At 48.5% G+C, this 14,428-nt stretch overlaps 1 protein-coding gene across 2 annotated transcripts in view; it reads left to right on the top strand.

Moving 5' to 3' along the window:
• The window catches only part of HUS1 (HUS1 checkpoint clamp component), a 355,983-nt gene that overhangs the window by 81,142 nt on the left and 260,413 nt on the right, over positions 1 to 14,428 (top strand). For both annotated transcript variants that reach the window (XM_078685850.1, XM_078685851.1), the window contains exon 3: positions 7,966 to 8,142. In XM_078685850.1, the coding sequence (XP_078541976.1) occupies positions 7,966 to 8,142 (177 nt within the window). The remainder of the gene's footprint in view (positions 1 to 7,965; positions 8,143 to 14,428) is intronic.

Here is a 14,428-nt window from a genome sequence, read left to right as displayed (position 1 = left end):
CGCGTGGTTGGTGTGCCGGAGAACCCAGAACCCCACTCGGTTGATCTCCTGGTTGAAGACCTAATCCAGAACCACCTATCTCCATCTGGCCTTAGTAAATTTTTCACAGTGGAGCGTGCACATCGTGTTCCGGGGGGCCAGGGTAAGCCAGGCGCCCCGCCGAGAACTATTGTTCTGAAGCTTTTCCACTATAGAGATCGGGACGCTATCCTGCAGGCTTCGCGGGTGAAGGGCCCGGTGGCCTTTGAGAATGCCACGGTGAATTTTTATCCGGACTTTTCCCAACAGGTCCAGAAGCAGCGGATGGGATTTCGTGGTGCCAAGAAGCGTCTTAGGGACATGGGGATGCGTTACTCTATGCTCTTTCCGACCAGGCTGCGGGTTGAGTATAATGACCGAACTTTCTTCTTTGATCGGCCGGATGCTGTGAATGACTGGCTGGACTCCCTGCCTAGCCGACCTCCTGAGACTGAGTCCGATGCCCACCCGGGCGGTGCTGAAGGTGGTGTAGAGAGCTGAACATTTCGTCTATACCTGGTGCCTTGTTTTGAATAACTTTTCCAGGGGTGTACGCCTATGTTCCTCTACTGCTTATGTGTTTGATGTATGTTCTTTTTCTCGTCATGGGTCTTGATCGGGGGGCGGGTGGGACGGAGCCTTTCCTCCTCCGGGGTCTTTGTGTAGAATAGGGGTTCTTGGGCGACAGGCACACTGCAGGTTGGGGTGGCTTTTTAGCTTTTTGCAGGGGTGCAGGGTGGGGGGTGTTTTCTTGTTATTTGGGGGGAGGGTGGTAGGGAAGTTTGTTGTTTGTGTGTTCTGTTTTCAAGGCGACTTTATCCTGTATTTGAAAATGTTTTTGGTGTCATGCTCATTGGTGGGGGGTTTTGGCTTTGTCGGGTGGGATGGGGGGTAGCGGGTTGAGATTGTTTCGTGGAACGTTAACGGTCTGGGAGATCGTATCAAACGAAGTGTGGTGTTGAAATGTATACAACGTTTATCTCCTGATATTGTTTTCCTGCAGGAGACTCATTTGGTAGGCAATGTTTGTCATGCAATGAATAGGTGGGGCTATCGCCTCGTGGCACATTCGGGGTTTACCTCGGGTTCTAGGGGTGTGGGTATCCTTGTTCGGGCTTCCCTCCCCCTAGCTATTGATGATGTGATTCAGGATGACCGGGGGCGGTATGCTGTCCTTGTGGGTCGCTATGAGGGTCGTGCCCTCTCCTTATTCACTGTTTATGTGCCCCCCGGATTACAGACTTCTACCTTTTCAGATTTGGGCCATGTCTTGTTGGACCTCCCTGATAGTACTCTCTTTCTGGCTGGTGATTTTAATTTGGTGTTCTCTGGTCTCCACGATCGCCACCCCCCTAGAGATACTCCTGCGGCCCAACAGTGGTTGGGTGGATTTTTGGATACCTTTGGCTTGGTGGATTGCTGGAGGCTTTTGCACCCCACTCAGCTTCAGTACACCTTTCATTCTGGGGCCCATGGGAGTCTGTCTAGGCTGGATTATTTCCTGATGCCTGCGGCTCAGTCGCCAGCGGTGCGTGAGATTGTACACCTACCCAGGGGTATCTCTGACCACTCTCCGCTCTGGCTTCGTTTTGAGGTTGGAGTGGAGGCAGTGGGCCGGGTGGCTCCCATCAATCCGTGGTACCTTACCTCCCCCGAGACCCGCAGCCTTTTGCTTAGATCTTTGGACGCGTATTTTCTGGATAACGAGGGGTCTGTTTCCTCAGCTGTGTCCCTATGGGAGGCCTTTAAGACGGTGATTCGTGGGCAGGCCCTCTCCCTTATTGTTGAAGCTAAGAGGGCGAGGAATAGAGAGGTGGTGGATCTTGAGGGAGAGATTTCTGCATTGGAGGATGCTTTGGAATCTGGTGTCACGTCTGCGAAACTCCATGCCCTGGGTCTGAAACAATTTGCCTATAAGTCCATGGTCACAGATGCTGCTAAAGTGATGTTTCGGGAGCAACAGGGACGTTTGTATGATGTGGGTGACAAAGCGGGTAAATTGCTGGCATGGCTGGATAAGAAGGAGAGGGCTCATCGTGTGGTACCCGTGATTCAGTCTTTGGGTGGTGAGAGTGTGACGGACCCGATTGGTATAGTTGACCGTTTTGCTGAGTATTTCCGTGTGGTGTATACCCCTGTGTCTGTGAGAGATGTGGCTGACTCTCGCCTTCTATTGCGTGATATAGCTCTGCCCAGTGTTTCCGATTTGGATCGTGTGGCGTTGGACTCCCCCTTTACTGTTGATGAGATAGCTACTGCCATCCGTTCACTCCGTTCGGGCAAAGCATTGGGCCCGAACGGGTTGCCAATTGAACTGTACAAATTGCGTCCCGACAGGGTGGCTCCGTATCTTCGCGCCATGTTTCTAGAGTCCCGGGAACGGGGTATTCTCCCTTATGATCAGCGACTGGCCACGATAGTTGTCATCCCCAAGGATGGTAAACCGCGAGATCTTTGTTCCTCCTACAGGCCCATATCCCTGCTAAATGTTGAACCCAAGGTATTGGCGAAACTCCTGGCGTCCCGCCTCCTGACGGTCATTAGTGGCTTGGTCCATCCAGATCAATCCGGATTTATCCCGCATCGCAACACGGTTCTGAACCTATGTCGTCTTCACGGCGCGATTGGGAGGGCGGGGCTTCTGACGGAGCCGGCCATTTTGGCATCGTTGGATGCCTCAATGGCTTTTGACACGGTGGAATGGCCTTATCTTTGGGCGGCTCTTGAGAAATTTGGTTTCGGGCCTGAGTTTATTGGTTGGATCAAGTTATTATATGCGGAACCTCTGGCACAAGTAGTGGTCAATGGTAGGGTTTCGGCTCCTTTCACCCTTGGTAGAGGTACCCGTCAGGGATGCCCCTTGTCTCCGTTGCTTTTTGCACTCGCCCTGGAACCATTGGCTGCTTGGCTTCGGTGGGAACCTTCGCTCAAGGGGATTCGCTGGTCTCCGGACTTTGAGGACCGCGTTTCACTTTACGCGGACGACATTCTTTTATATCTCACCTCCCCGCGCAAATCTCTGTCTGTTTTATTTGACGTTCTTGCTTCCTTTGGTGCCAACTCAGGCCTCGTTATTAACTGGGCCAAGTCCTGCGTGTATGTTCTTTCGGGTGTTTTGCCCCCGTTGCCGAGCAGACTTCCTATCCAGGTGGTCCAGTCTGGCTTCAAATATTTAGGGATCTTTATTACGTTGGACTCCTCGCTCCGCTTTGAGCGTAATCTCCTCCCCCCGTTGCTTAGATTGCGACTGGATGTGGCCCGTTGGCGTAAGCTTCCTTTGTCTCCTCTGGGCAGGGCGGCCCTGTTTAAAATGATGTCCTTGCCGCGGTTCCTTTACGCGCTCCAGAACTCCTATGACGCAATCCCCAAGACCTATTTCCGAGAGATCGAGAGTCTTCAAAGGCAATTGATTTGGGACGGGCGTCCACGTATTGCCCTCGCGAAACTCACCATCCCTTGGTACGACGGGGGCATGGCGCTCCCCGATATCAAGCGATATTACTGGGCTTCCCAGTTGTCTGCTATTAATCACGTGATGTTTTCACCGGGTCGGAATCCTGCGTTCGAGATGGATAGACTTCAGCTGCCGGGTGGGGACTTTAATAGAGCGCTTTATTCTCGATCAGCCGGGCGCCATCTTGTGGGCCCATCCAGGATTGCAGTAACTGTATGGCGAGCCGCGAATGTGAGTTTGGGATGGGAGGATCGACTGACGCTGGCGACGCCGCTTTATGCCTCGGAACGTTTGGGCTGTCTCTGGTCTACCAAGGGTTTCGACCGCTGGGATATGATTGGGATTTGTAAGGTGGGTGATGTGTGCTCGAAAGGTAGTGTGAAGTCGTTCCAGGCCCTCCAGGCGGAATATGGTTTGAATGGTAGGAAATTTTTTCGTTATCTGCAGGTCCGGCACGCCCTCGCCTCAGTTTTGACTCCTGATGAGGCCCTGCCCGAGTCTTCCCCCCTCGAAGATCGTGTCCTTGATGGGCACCTGCCTGATAGCACTATTTCCCTGATCTATAAGAAGCTGATCAATAATCGAGCGGACTTATTGGCCCGACTTCGGGAGGCTTGGGTCAGCGATGGGTTGGAACTGGACGACGAAGATTGGCAATTGGCACTCTCTTCTCCCAAGGAGGTAGCCATTCCTGCCCGTCTCCGTTTGGTTCAACTTAAGATCCTTCATCGAGTGTATGTCACTGGTCCGCGTCTGGTGACGATGGGCTTTTCCTTGGATGGGTTATGTAAGCGTGGTTGTGGGTCGAGTGCTACCTTTTTACACATTCTTTGGGAGTGCCCGGTTGTGGCGGCTTACTGGACTGCTGTGCTTGAGGTGATGACTGACGTGACTGGTGTGGCCCTGCGGCCGGAGCCTCGACGATGTCTGTTGAATGTGTGGGAGCCCACTGACTACTCTGTGGCCCAGACCAGATGGGCTACCTTGGGTTACATGATTGCGAAACGGGATGTCGCGCAACTCTGGGGCGCTTCCAGGCCCCCTGAGGTCTCGAAATGGGAGGATAACATGGACTGGTCCATGTTTCGTGAGAAGACTGTTTATGTGGCCAGGGGCAGACCCAGGGCGTGGACGAAGATTTGGGGCCAGTGGAATGAATATCGTGGGGATATCTGTACCCCTCCCCTTGTAGGCACTGCTGAGGTTATCTTATCTCCCTAGGCGAGCGTTCCCGGAACCCTTTCATGCTGTTTTTTGCATTTTCGATTCTCCCCGCTGCTCCCCTTCCCCCCCGACCTTGTTGGAGCCTCAGGGCTCTGGGTATGTTCTCCTGTTCGTGGCCCATCCCCTCCGTTCTTTGGGCTGACCTTAATTACCATGCATTCGCCTTTTTAGTGTTTGTTTCGCTTTTTGTATAAAATAAAAATTCAAAATGCTCTGTGACATGTGAGGAGTAATGCTTTGTGCTGGATTTGTACCTGACCACGGGTGTACATTTCTAATTCATGCCTTGTGCCTTATTATTAGCGGCCAGCCCGTGAGGTTGTAGGCCCATTCTTGTATTTTTCTATGCTTGCTCAAATAAAGGTTTTTGAAAAAAAATTAAAAAAATAAAAAAATTTGCCGAGCAGCTACGTGGTCCAGCAGGCACACTTTCACGAAACATTATTGCCTTGAAGCGATCAACGAAGCCGATATGGCAGTGGGACAAGCAGTGCTTCGCAATCTTTTTAACTAAGGTGAGCCTCTACTTCCTACTCTCCACCTATATGGTTTGTGTAATGATACTGTAGTGAATATTATTATTATAATTCCTCCTGGCTATGCTATGCTATTGGTGCATATTTATACCTATGCATAGCTAATTTTGCTCTTGCTGCCAGCTATTACTGCTCACTATTCTATTCAAGCATGTGAATCTATGAAAGACACCCTAATACTAGAGAAGAACAATTGTTACTTACCTGTAAACAGGTGGTTCTCCAGTATTGGTGTCTTTCATAGATTCAGATGCTACCCACCCGCCTCCCCTCAGAGGCTCGCTTCTCCTCCTAGACTCTTTTGTCACTATTGTGCTACGAAAATCTGAGGGCCTGAGCCTCTGAGGAGAAGGTTCTAGAGGGGTGCTTGCGCCTGATTGGCTGTAGTTTGGACTAACATAATGACAATGATATGTTGCAAAGTTTTTCTCTCTCTCCATGTATTCCTATGTGGAAATTATGATCTGGTATTTGCAACTATTTCTAGTGGGTATTTTTATGTATTATGTTTTCACATACATATTTTATTGGGATTTTATTGCTATTTTATTTACCGTGGGCCTCCCACTACGGCGACGGGGAATATTCAAGCATGTGATTCTATGAAAGACACCAATACTGGAGAACCACCTGTTTACAGGTAAGTAACAATTGTTCTTGTTCTTGTAGGAATGATACCCTGTTGGGGTCCCTTGTGTTGGGTGTGATGTAGGGTTTATCTAGTACTGTCCAGTACAGATCATTCACTGTGTTTCATTTCTGCATAATGAGTAGTGAACCGTGTCATTGTCCTTTCACACATGATATTACTTCGATTTTCAATTAGCCTCACTTTCACTTTCCGTGATGTCATACCCACATGTATTAGATTGCATGGACATCTGATCATATATATTGCATTCATTGAATTACAATTTGTATGTCTGCGTTGTTTCCATGGGAAGTTAAGCCCCACGTCTATACTCTTGGGGGTCGATTCCGATCTGGTAAAACGCGCTCCGAATAGGCGTTCGGAGCGTTTTCCCCATATGAATCGTACCCTGCAACGCCCCCCCGTACGTACGACGAAGTACAATTCATACCAGGTGCTGGACTCCGTACGAATCGTACAGAGACCGTACGAATCTCCCTCGGAACCCGCTGTACGCGACATCAGTACGGTTCGCGGCTGCTTTTTCCGACCAGGCAAGTACGATTCGTGTTGGGTACGCACCGTCCAACCCTTTTTCTACGGGAGCTGAAAACAGCCATAAGAGCAGAGTTCACGCTGAAACAGGTACGGAACGGCCCCGTACCCCTGCGATCATGGGGGGTACGCACCGTACACCCAGCGTACATGGGGTACGCACCGCACCCCATGTATGCTGGGTGTACGGTGCGTACCCCATGTACGCTGGGTGTACGGTGCGTACCCCCCATGATCGCAGGGGTACGCACCGTACCCCTGCGATCATGGGGGGGTACGCTCCGTACGGTGTGTATGTGAATGTGCGCTTTTCCGTACGAATCGCCCTTATCTGGTGTGGACCGTAAGAATCGCGTCCTGATACCCCGGTCTGGATCGTACTCGTCTGGTCATACGGTGTGTGTACGAGTCGTACGGAGATGGCTCCGGATGCGAATCGTACGGACGGTAATTTTACCGGATCGGAATCGACCCCTTGGTGTTTGCAGTGAGCCTAACGACTTCACAGGAGCCACACCTGGTATGCCCTGTCATCGGAGGTAGCTCCAACAGGGTTTGTTGCTCTTTCTGTATTACTGGACGAGGTCTTGTGCTGACTAGATGGTCCATGATGTTAGGACTCCTACTAAAGGAGAACAGTGGTTTATCCAGCTTTAAGCCATTAGAATTGAGTATTTGCCAGTTCTTAAGAATGATGCGTTTCACATGTGTAGAGGCCATATTAAATGTTGTCAAGCAAATCGTGTTTTTGTTAGTAGGTCTTTCCACCTTCACCGTATCAACAAGAGGGAGTTTGTGGAACCCCAATAGTTTGTAGCACGAACCTCGCCTTTCAAAATTTATTGCACAAATTCTTGCTTATCGAACTGAAACATAGTGCAGAAAGCCGGAACAGATTTGAAGCAAGCCATTTGAAATGGACGATGCACTGCATAAGGCTTTTCTAAAAGATTTCACACAGGTTGTGTTGAGGAAATCTGTGTGCTTTACATTAAGGTGAGCATTGCAACTTCTGCCCTGATCGTAGGTGTTGTCTTAAATATCTGCTAGGCAGCTACCTTTTGACTTCCATTTATTTCTTCATTAAGCATTTATTTTGTAATAGAAAGCGTGAAAAAATACTGTTTTCGGGGAAGCGTTTTCTGCTGTTGATGGCCTTTGGTCTTTGTCTTGTGCACAGAAACTCACCTCTTTTGGAGGTTGCTGTTGAGGCTGTTGATCATGAGAGCTGAAGTACCATTAGAAAAAAAGTAACTAATCTTTTTATATTCTTCTATAGATGCTCATTCATCCTGTAGATTCTGCTGATTTATTTTTTCCAAATTTAGGTGATAATACCAAATGTAATTGTTTTTCATTCAGGAATCCATGTCAGGTCTGGAATTAGAGTAGCTGTGGTACCACCCAGTGACATCCTTACGTTTCAAAGTTTCTGGATTCAAATAGATGCTTTGGGATATTTCAGAAAATGGGAAATGTTCAGGAAGATGGAGTGTCCTTTGAAAATCTTTACTGGAGGGTTAATTCTGTTTTTCTGTTATTTTTAGGGGAATTTCTTTGACGAGTTCCAGATGGAAGGAGTATCTGCAGAGCACAATGACATTTATTTGGAGCTGACACCTGAAAACCTAGCAAGGGCTTTAAAAACTGCACAAAATGCAAAGGCTGTGAAAATAAAGCTGACAAACAAACACTGCCCTTGTCTCACAGTAGCCGTTGAGCTGGTAAGAGTTGAAAGCAATAATAAATTAAAAACTAGCAGTTACACCTGGTTTTGAATGTTTTAGGGCAGTGTTTTAAATCTGTTTTTTAAGTTTTTCATTATTTTATTGGACACTTACAACTATGCACCATATCCAACCAATCAAATGAATGTACTCAAATATATGAGGGCCCGACGGAGGTGTACAGACAAGTAGCAGCCATCTGGAATAGACTGGACTGCCATGTCTGGAAAGATTATAGATAACGGCTCCACCATGAGGGTGATCGTTCCGGGCAAATGTTGACCTGGCTGCTGAAACACGAAAGACCCCCGCCGCTTGGGTGTGGCATTCCTGGCACAGGTGCGACTTCTATACACAGCACCAAGTGCGAGGGTGCACACCTGGTGGGTGATCTCCTACACATTCCGAATTGAGAGGAGTACACAGCAGGGCTGCCCACTGTCACCTCTCCTGTTTGCACTAGCTATGGAGCCGTTGGCGATACATCTCTGGGCCGAACTACAAGGATGGAGTGTGCGAGTGGGCGACGTGACATGTTGTGTCAATGTATGCGCATGATCCACTGATATATGTAACAAGCCCAGAACGCTCAGTTTCCCTCCTCCTGCGGCTGATGTCTGGATTTGAAGAAGTCTCAGGGCTTCGTGTCAATCACCATAAGACGGTGGTATTCCCCCTTGAGTCCCTGGCTGGGATGGATGTACAAAATCTCCCCACTGTAGACTTGCCATTGGATACCCAGAGTTTCCACTACTTTGGGATGCAGGTGATACATGACCGCCACCAGCAATATGAGCTAAATATGGAAAGAGAGTTGGATGGCCTTATAGCCTCTATCCATTTCTGAACTATACTGACGCTGTCAGTTATGGGGAGAGGGGCTTTGAGCAAGATGCTCCTGCTGCCTTTATGCAATGCAGAACTCGTTCTGTGTAGAAGCGCCTTCATGAATGAAGGCAATCTTATGACGCGCAACTTAGCCCGAAGGGCATCAAGGCGCCTAACAAATGATGTAACATATCATATGAGCCGAGTACCAGATTACAGATAGGCCTCTGCAAAGAACCAAGTTTTTAGTGCTTTCCTAAAGAGCATGACAGATGGTTGCGTTTTTAATTCCGGGGGGAGGGTGTTCCACAACTTCGGGGCCAAAACAGAAATGGCCCTCCCTCCCCACCTGACCCTAAAGACCCGGGGAACAGACAGGAGGTTCTTGCTGGAAGAGCGAAGGGTTCTGCTGGGAGCATAGGGGGCCAGCAATGATCTTATGCCTTCTGAACTTGCTCCAAACAAGGCCCCATGGACAAGGCACAGGATCGTAAAAGAGATCCTAGCCTGAATCGGAAGCCAGTGTAAGCTCTTCCTAGCTAATATGTCAGAGGAAAGACTAGGGACATCAAGAACAAATCTAGCTGCCGCGTTTTGGACAGTGTATCAGGCCCTTATTAATGCCCGAATAGAGTGCGTTTCAGTAGTCTAATCTTGATGAAACCAGGGCAACCACGATCTGCTTTCGAGCTTCAAGGGAAAGATAGTGATTTATTTTCCTCAAAATCCTGATCACACCAAAGCACGTGTATACAGTTCTGTTTACCTGCCGGTCCATAGCGAGCGAGGTGTCAATCAGCACACCCAGGTTCCGGGCGAATTTCGAGGGCAGTGGGCAGACTCCCAGGGATGGAGGCCACCAGTCGCTTGACCAGATGTCCTGATCTCCTCCGAAGATTAGAACCTCGGTTTTCTCTATGTTTAACTTCAGTGAATTCAGAACCATCCACTGTGAAACTGCCTCCATGCAGTTCCTGAAGTTATGGGCGGAGGTACTCACCGAGTGGGAGAGAGAAACCATAATTTGTGTGTCGTCAGCATATAACAACACCTCCAACCCGAAAGATCTTACTAACCTGGCAAGTGGGGCCACATAGATGTTAAAAAGTGTGGGGCTCAAGGCCGACCCTTGCGGGACCCCACACTGCACAGGTTTAGCGGGGGACAGGTACTCTCCCAACTTAACCTTTTGCTCATTGTTCTAGCATCTTAATGGGCTGCTGGTGGCACTAGTGTGGGCGGGGAAGAGCAGCAGGCTGCTAATGCGTGGCCACAGACTTCTGAATTCTACCCCTTTCATTATCATACATGTTGCACAGGCTTGGAAGAGTGCCGTTAGGCAGGTCCTTAGGCAGGCGCCTTATGCTAAACTCCACTCACTCTGGTGGTTGTGCCCATTCCTACATATACATGACTCCGTGGATGTCTTGAGTTGGCTCAAGGGGGATGTCATGGGCGGGAGGTTTATATTTAAATGGCACCTTTATGCTCTTTGAGGAGGTTGGGACCCACTTTTGAATAGCTCTGGGACAATTTCTGCTGTACGCAAGTATATCATGCACAGCCCAAGAGGTCTGGACATCCTTTCCAGAAGAACCTGTTGGGTCCCACAATTACAGATGGAATTTGATCCTGGCAAGAGGTATCATATCTAGGCTATATCCTCCTCTCAAAAGCGACAGGCAGATGAATGTTGAATTGATGCGTGGGACATGGGATGGGGGAGTGGAGGCCCCACTCACAGATGGGGAGTGTAGGCAGGCTAGGACGCAAGTACAAGAGGTAGCAAGCAATGACAGATTCAAGCTGAAGCATTTGTACTACTTCCACATAGCTTATCAGACACCGCAGTGCCAACACAGGGTTTACCCAATGAGTCCTGCTGAGTGCACAAGCTATGGCGCATGCCTGGCCGAATTTAAACATGTCACGTGGAACTGCTTGCGGATACAGTCTTTTGGGAGGAGATACTGAAGGAAGTGCGCAGAATAACAACTGTAAAAGCACAATTGACAATCTGACCCTGTATACTGGGTTTACTCTCTCCAAGAAAAGTCAGAAAATGCAGTATAGATTTGCTCAGCTGGGGTTAGTACTGGCCAGATGATGGTGCATTGCCATTCACTGGGCTTCGGATGCAGAGTGGTGCAGACTCGCGGTTTTGCCTGGGGCCAGAGTCTGTTGGTGAGCAAATCCAGTGCTCACAGGCGACAAAGTCTTGGGTTTGGAAGGCAGGGCAGATCCTTCGTTTTCTTGAGGCTGCTGGCTGCACGACACACCAGGATTTTGCTGGAACAGGTTTGAGGTGCCGACTGTACTGATGCACTACATTACTTCTGCTGCACAGTCCGTATTAGTTTGTATTTTTGTTCTATTTATTTTCTTGTTTATACTTAATAATGACTTGTTATCATTGAGTTATGATTCTCATTGTGCCTTATACTTATTCACTGAAAGTAGCTCATAACATGTAAAGCTACCAAAAAGTGAATAAATAAACTTTCAAACAAATGTATTCAAATTATGAAAAATAAGCAAAGTGATGAGTATGTGCAGATGGAAATCTCCAAGGAAAAGCTCCAGACAGGATGTCATTTTTCATGGAGAGAGAAAGGGTATAAATGTAAGTAAAGAATGTCAGTACAATAGAGTTGATACCAAAGAGATGGCCGCCGGAAGAGCTAATGACATAAAACAGTAGGAGTCACCAGGATAAGGGGCGTCTGACTTGGTAAACGGTGTACAGCCCTAGGCAGAAGGTAAAGCTAGATAAGGGAGGCAAGCTGAGGCAGGGACAAGCCATGAATGCTTTTACACCCACGCCCTGGCCAAAACTGATTTGTACTTCAAAGAAATACTTCAGCTAATATTCGTAGGCTATTCAGAATCATGGAGAAAAGCCTGAGACCATGGCCCCGGGCAACATGCCCAATCCTTGATCTTAAAAGGGCATTCAATTCGCTGAGTTGGCCGTATCTCTTTCAACTACTCAAGAGACATGGGGTGGCAGGTGCTTTATTGTTGTGATTTGCCTCTTTTACACAGCGCCACAGTGCAAGGTAAAACGGGCAGGCTTGTGTCGGAGGCAACCAGAATCTACAGGACCACCAAGCATGTCTGCCTGCTATCTTACCTACTTTTTACCTTGGCAATATAGCCATTGGCTGTGCATTTATTTTGCGAAGGTCGCTCATGGAGTATTTCGCTTGGGGATAGAGCCATGCAGTTTCCTTCTATGTGGATGAAACCTTGCCCTGCCGTACATCCAGGATGCGACAGTGTATCACACCAGCAATTGACAGAAATGTAGCTTGTTTCCCCTCAGGGCTAGAGTGGAGACGCAGGATCTCAATTTTTAGCTATGGGACACTTTCATAGCAACTCCGCAAGTTCCGATATATTGAAACCAATGTGGGATCACACTGCTTCACCTCCCAGCAGGTTCGCCCCTAAGCATTATGGTGCATGCATGGTACTTGCAAAAGTCTTTTGAGTATTTCACCAGGTAGGTGCAGATAAGTACTGGCCATTTCTATACACGTGTTTCTCGATTAGTATCCGTTGTCAGTAGAGATTAGTCATTTCAAATATTTGGGGTTGCTGAGCAGGCTGCCAAAGTATTCTCGGGTCACAGTACCTCTCAAGGCGCGTAGGTGCCTCGAGGGAGCCTTTAAAACATGATTCCAATGTGGGATCACACTGCTTCACCTCCCAGCAGGTTCGCCCCTAAGCATTATGCTGCATGCAGTTCCTCAAGCGTGTTTACTTGCAAAAGTCTTCGAGTATTTCACCTGGTTGGTGCAGATAAGTACTGGCTATCTCTATACACGTGTTTCTGGATTATTATTCGTTGTCAGGAGAGATTAGGCATTTCAAATATTTGGGGTTGCAGAGCAGGCGGAGATGGCCAGTACTTATCTGCACCAACCTGGTGAAATACTCGAAAGACTTTTGCAAGTACACACGCTTGACGAACTGCATGCACCACAATGCTTAGGGGCGAACCTGCCGGGCGGTGAAGCAGTGTGATCCCACATTGGTTTCAAGTTCCGATATATCTTGGGGTAAAATTATACCATGAAGAACAAGATTTGTTCGATGGCACACTCACTAGAATTGTAACAGCAAAAGTCACTTTTTAGAGAACTCTCCTGCTTATGGTAACCGACAGGACTGCCCTCTCCAAGATGGTTGTGCTTCTGAAGCTCTTCTATTACTATGCTAACCTCCCTCTCAAACTCCCAGCTGCATTCTTTCTCACATTAGAATCCTTGTTGGGGAACCTGATTTGGTGCAGCAGACAGCATGGATGGCTCTGTCCAAATTATTGCTCTCTAGAAACGGGGGCGTTGGGAGCTCCTAAATCTGAACTTACAATGTAGCGGCACAACTGTAATGGGTATGTTGATGGTTAGCCAAGTGCCACCTAGGTGACACCCCTTCCACCCTTTACAACTGGAGCCTAGTCCAACTTCTGCTGCGTTTCCACTCTTTATAGACCTCAAATCCCCTCTCCCTGCGCTTGCTATGAGTGACCCTAAACTGTTTCCATTGTAACCCGTGCATCACAGAATCAACACTTTCCTATCCCCTGCCATAGCCCCCTCCCCTCTCTAGTGTCCTCTCAAAACAGAGGCTCCTTTAACTTCTGCGTGCTTGCAATACTGCTATGAGTTAAGCTTGACCTTTGGGAACTTGTTCCCGCATTGTACCTTATGCCCTTCACTGGTAGACCACCATAACCAACACAGAAGGTAGTTCCTAAGGTACCCCATGCTTACCCGCATCCTGAATACTAGTTGGAATGCTACTATGGCAGAGCCAACAACCCATACAGTAATGTAATACAGCAACGTCATAGGTAACGGGCAAAGGCTCATCAGTTGGTTCACTAAGGCGATTGGGGAACACACTCCGGTCTCTGTCACCCACTTCAACGGTAGATGGGAGGTGGAGCTTGAACAGACCTTTCTGGACAAGGAATGGGACACAGTGTTGGGTTACCCAGCCAGGGCCGGCCTTGAGCATGGGTTAGCTGGGCGCAGGCCCAGGGTGCCAATCGGATCATGTGCATTAAGGTTATGCCAACAGCAGTGCCCTTCTCATGTTGCTCCAGCCATGTCCTTGTCCATGCCTGTTCGTTTCTGTCTGATTTTCCAGTTTAAAGGGGGTTTAATACTCCATTTTATCACACAGCGGGCAATGTTTTTAACACCCCTTTAGCCCCCTTCCTTGCCCTCCCTTCATTTGCTGACACCTGCTGGCACACATCAACAAAACCATCATTTGTGTGAGGCAGCGTGTTTGTGTTCAGGAGTCAGTCCCTGCTCATCCAGATACTGACCAGTGAACACAGAATGGGCCCTTTGCTGCCTCATTTAATTTCTTTGCTTCAGCAAGGGCGACACATTTCTCTCTGCCCACGCCCAGGGCACTATCTTAGCAAAGGCCGACT

The sequence above is a fragment of the Lissotriton helveticus genome, chromosome 4_1 (genome assembly GCF_964261635.1).
Source record: "Lissotriton helveticus chromosome 4_1, aLisHel1.1, whole genome shotgun sequence".
NCBI classification, from domain to species: Eukaryota; Metazoa; Chordata; class Amphibia; order Caudata; family Salamandridae; genus Lissotriton; species Lissotriton helveticus.
Note: the sequence above shows the minus strand (reverse complement) of the source record. Positions and strands in the feature narration are given on the sequence as shown.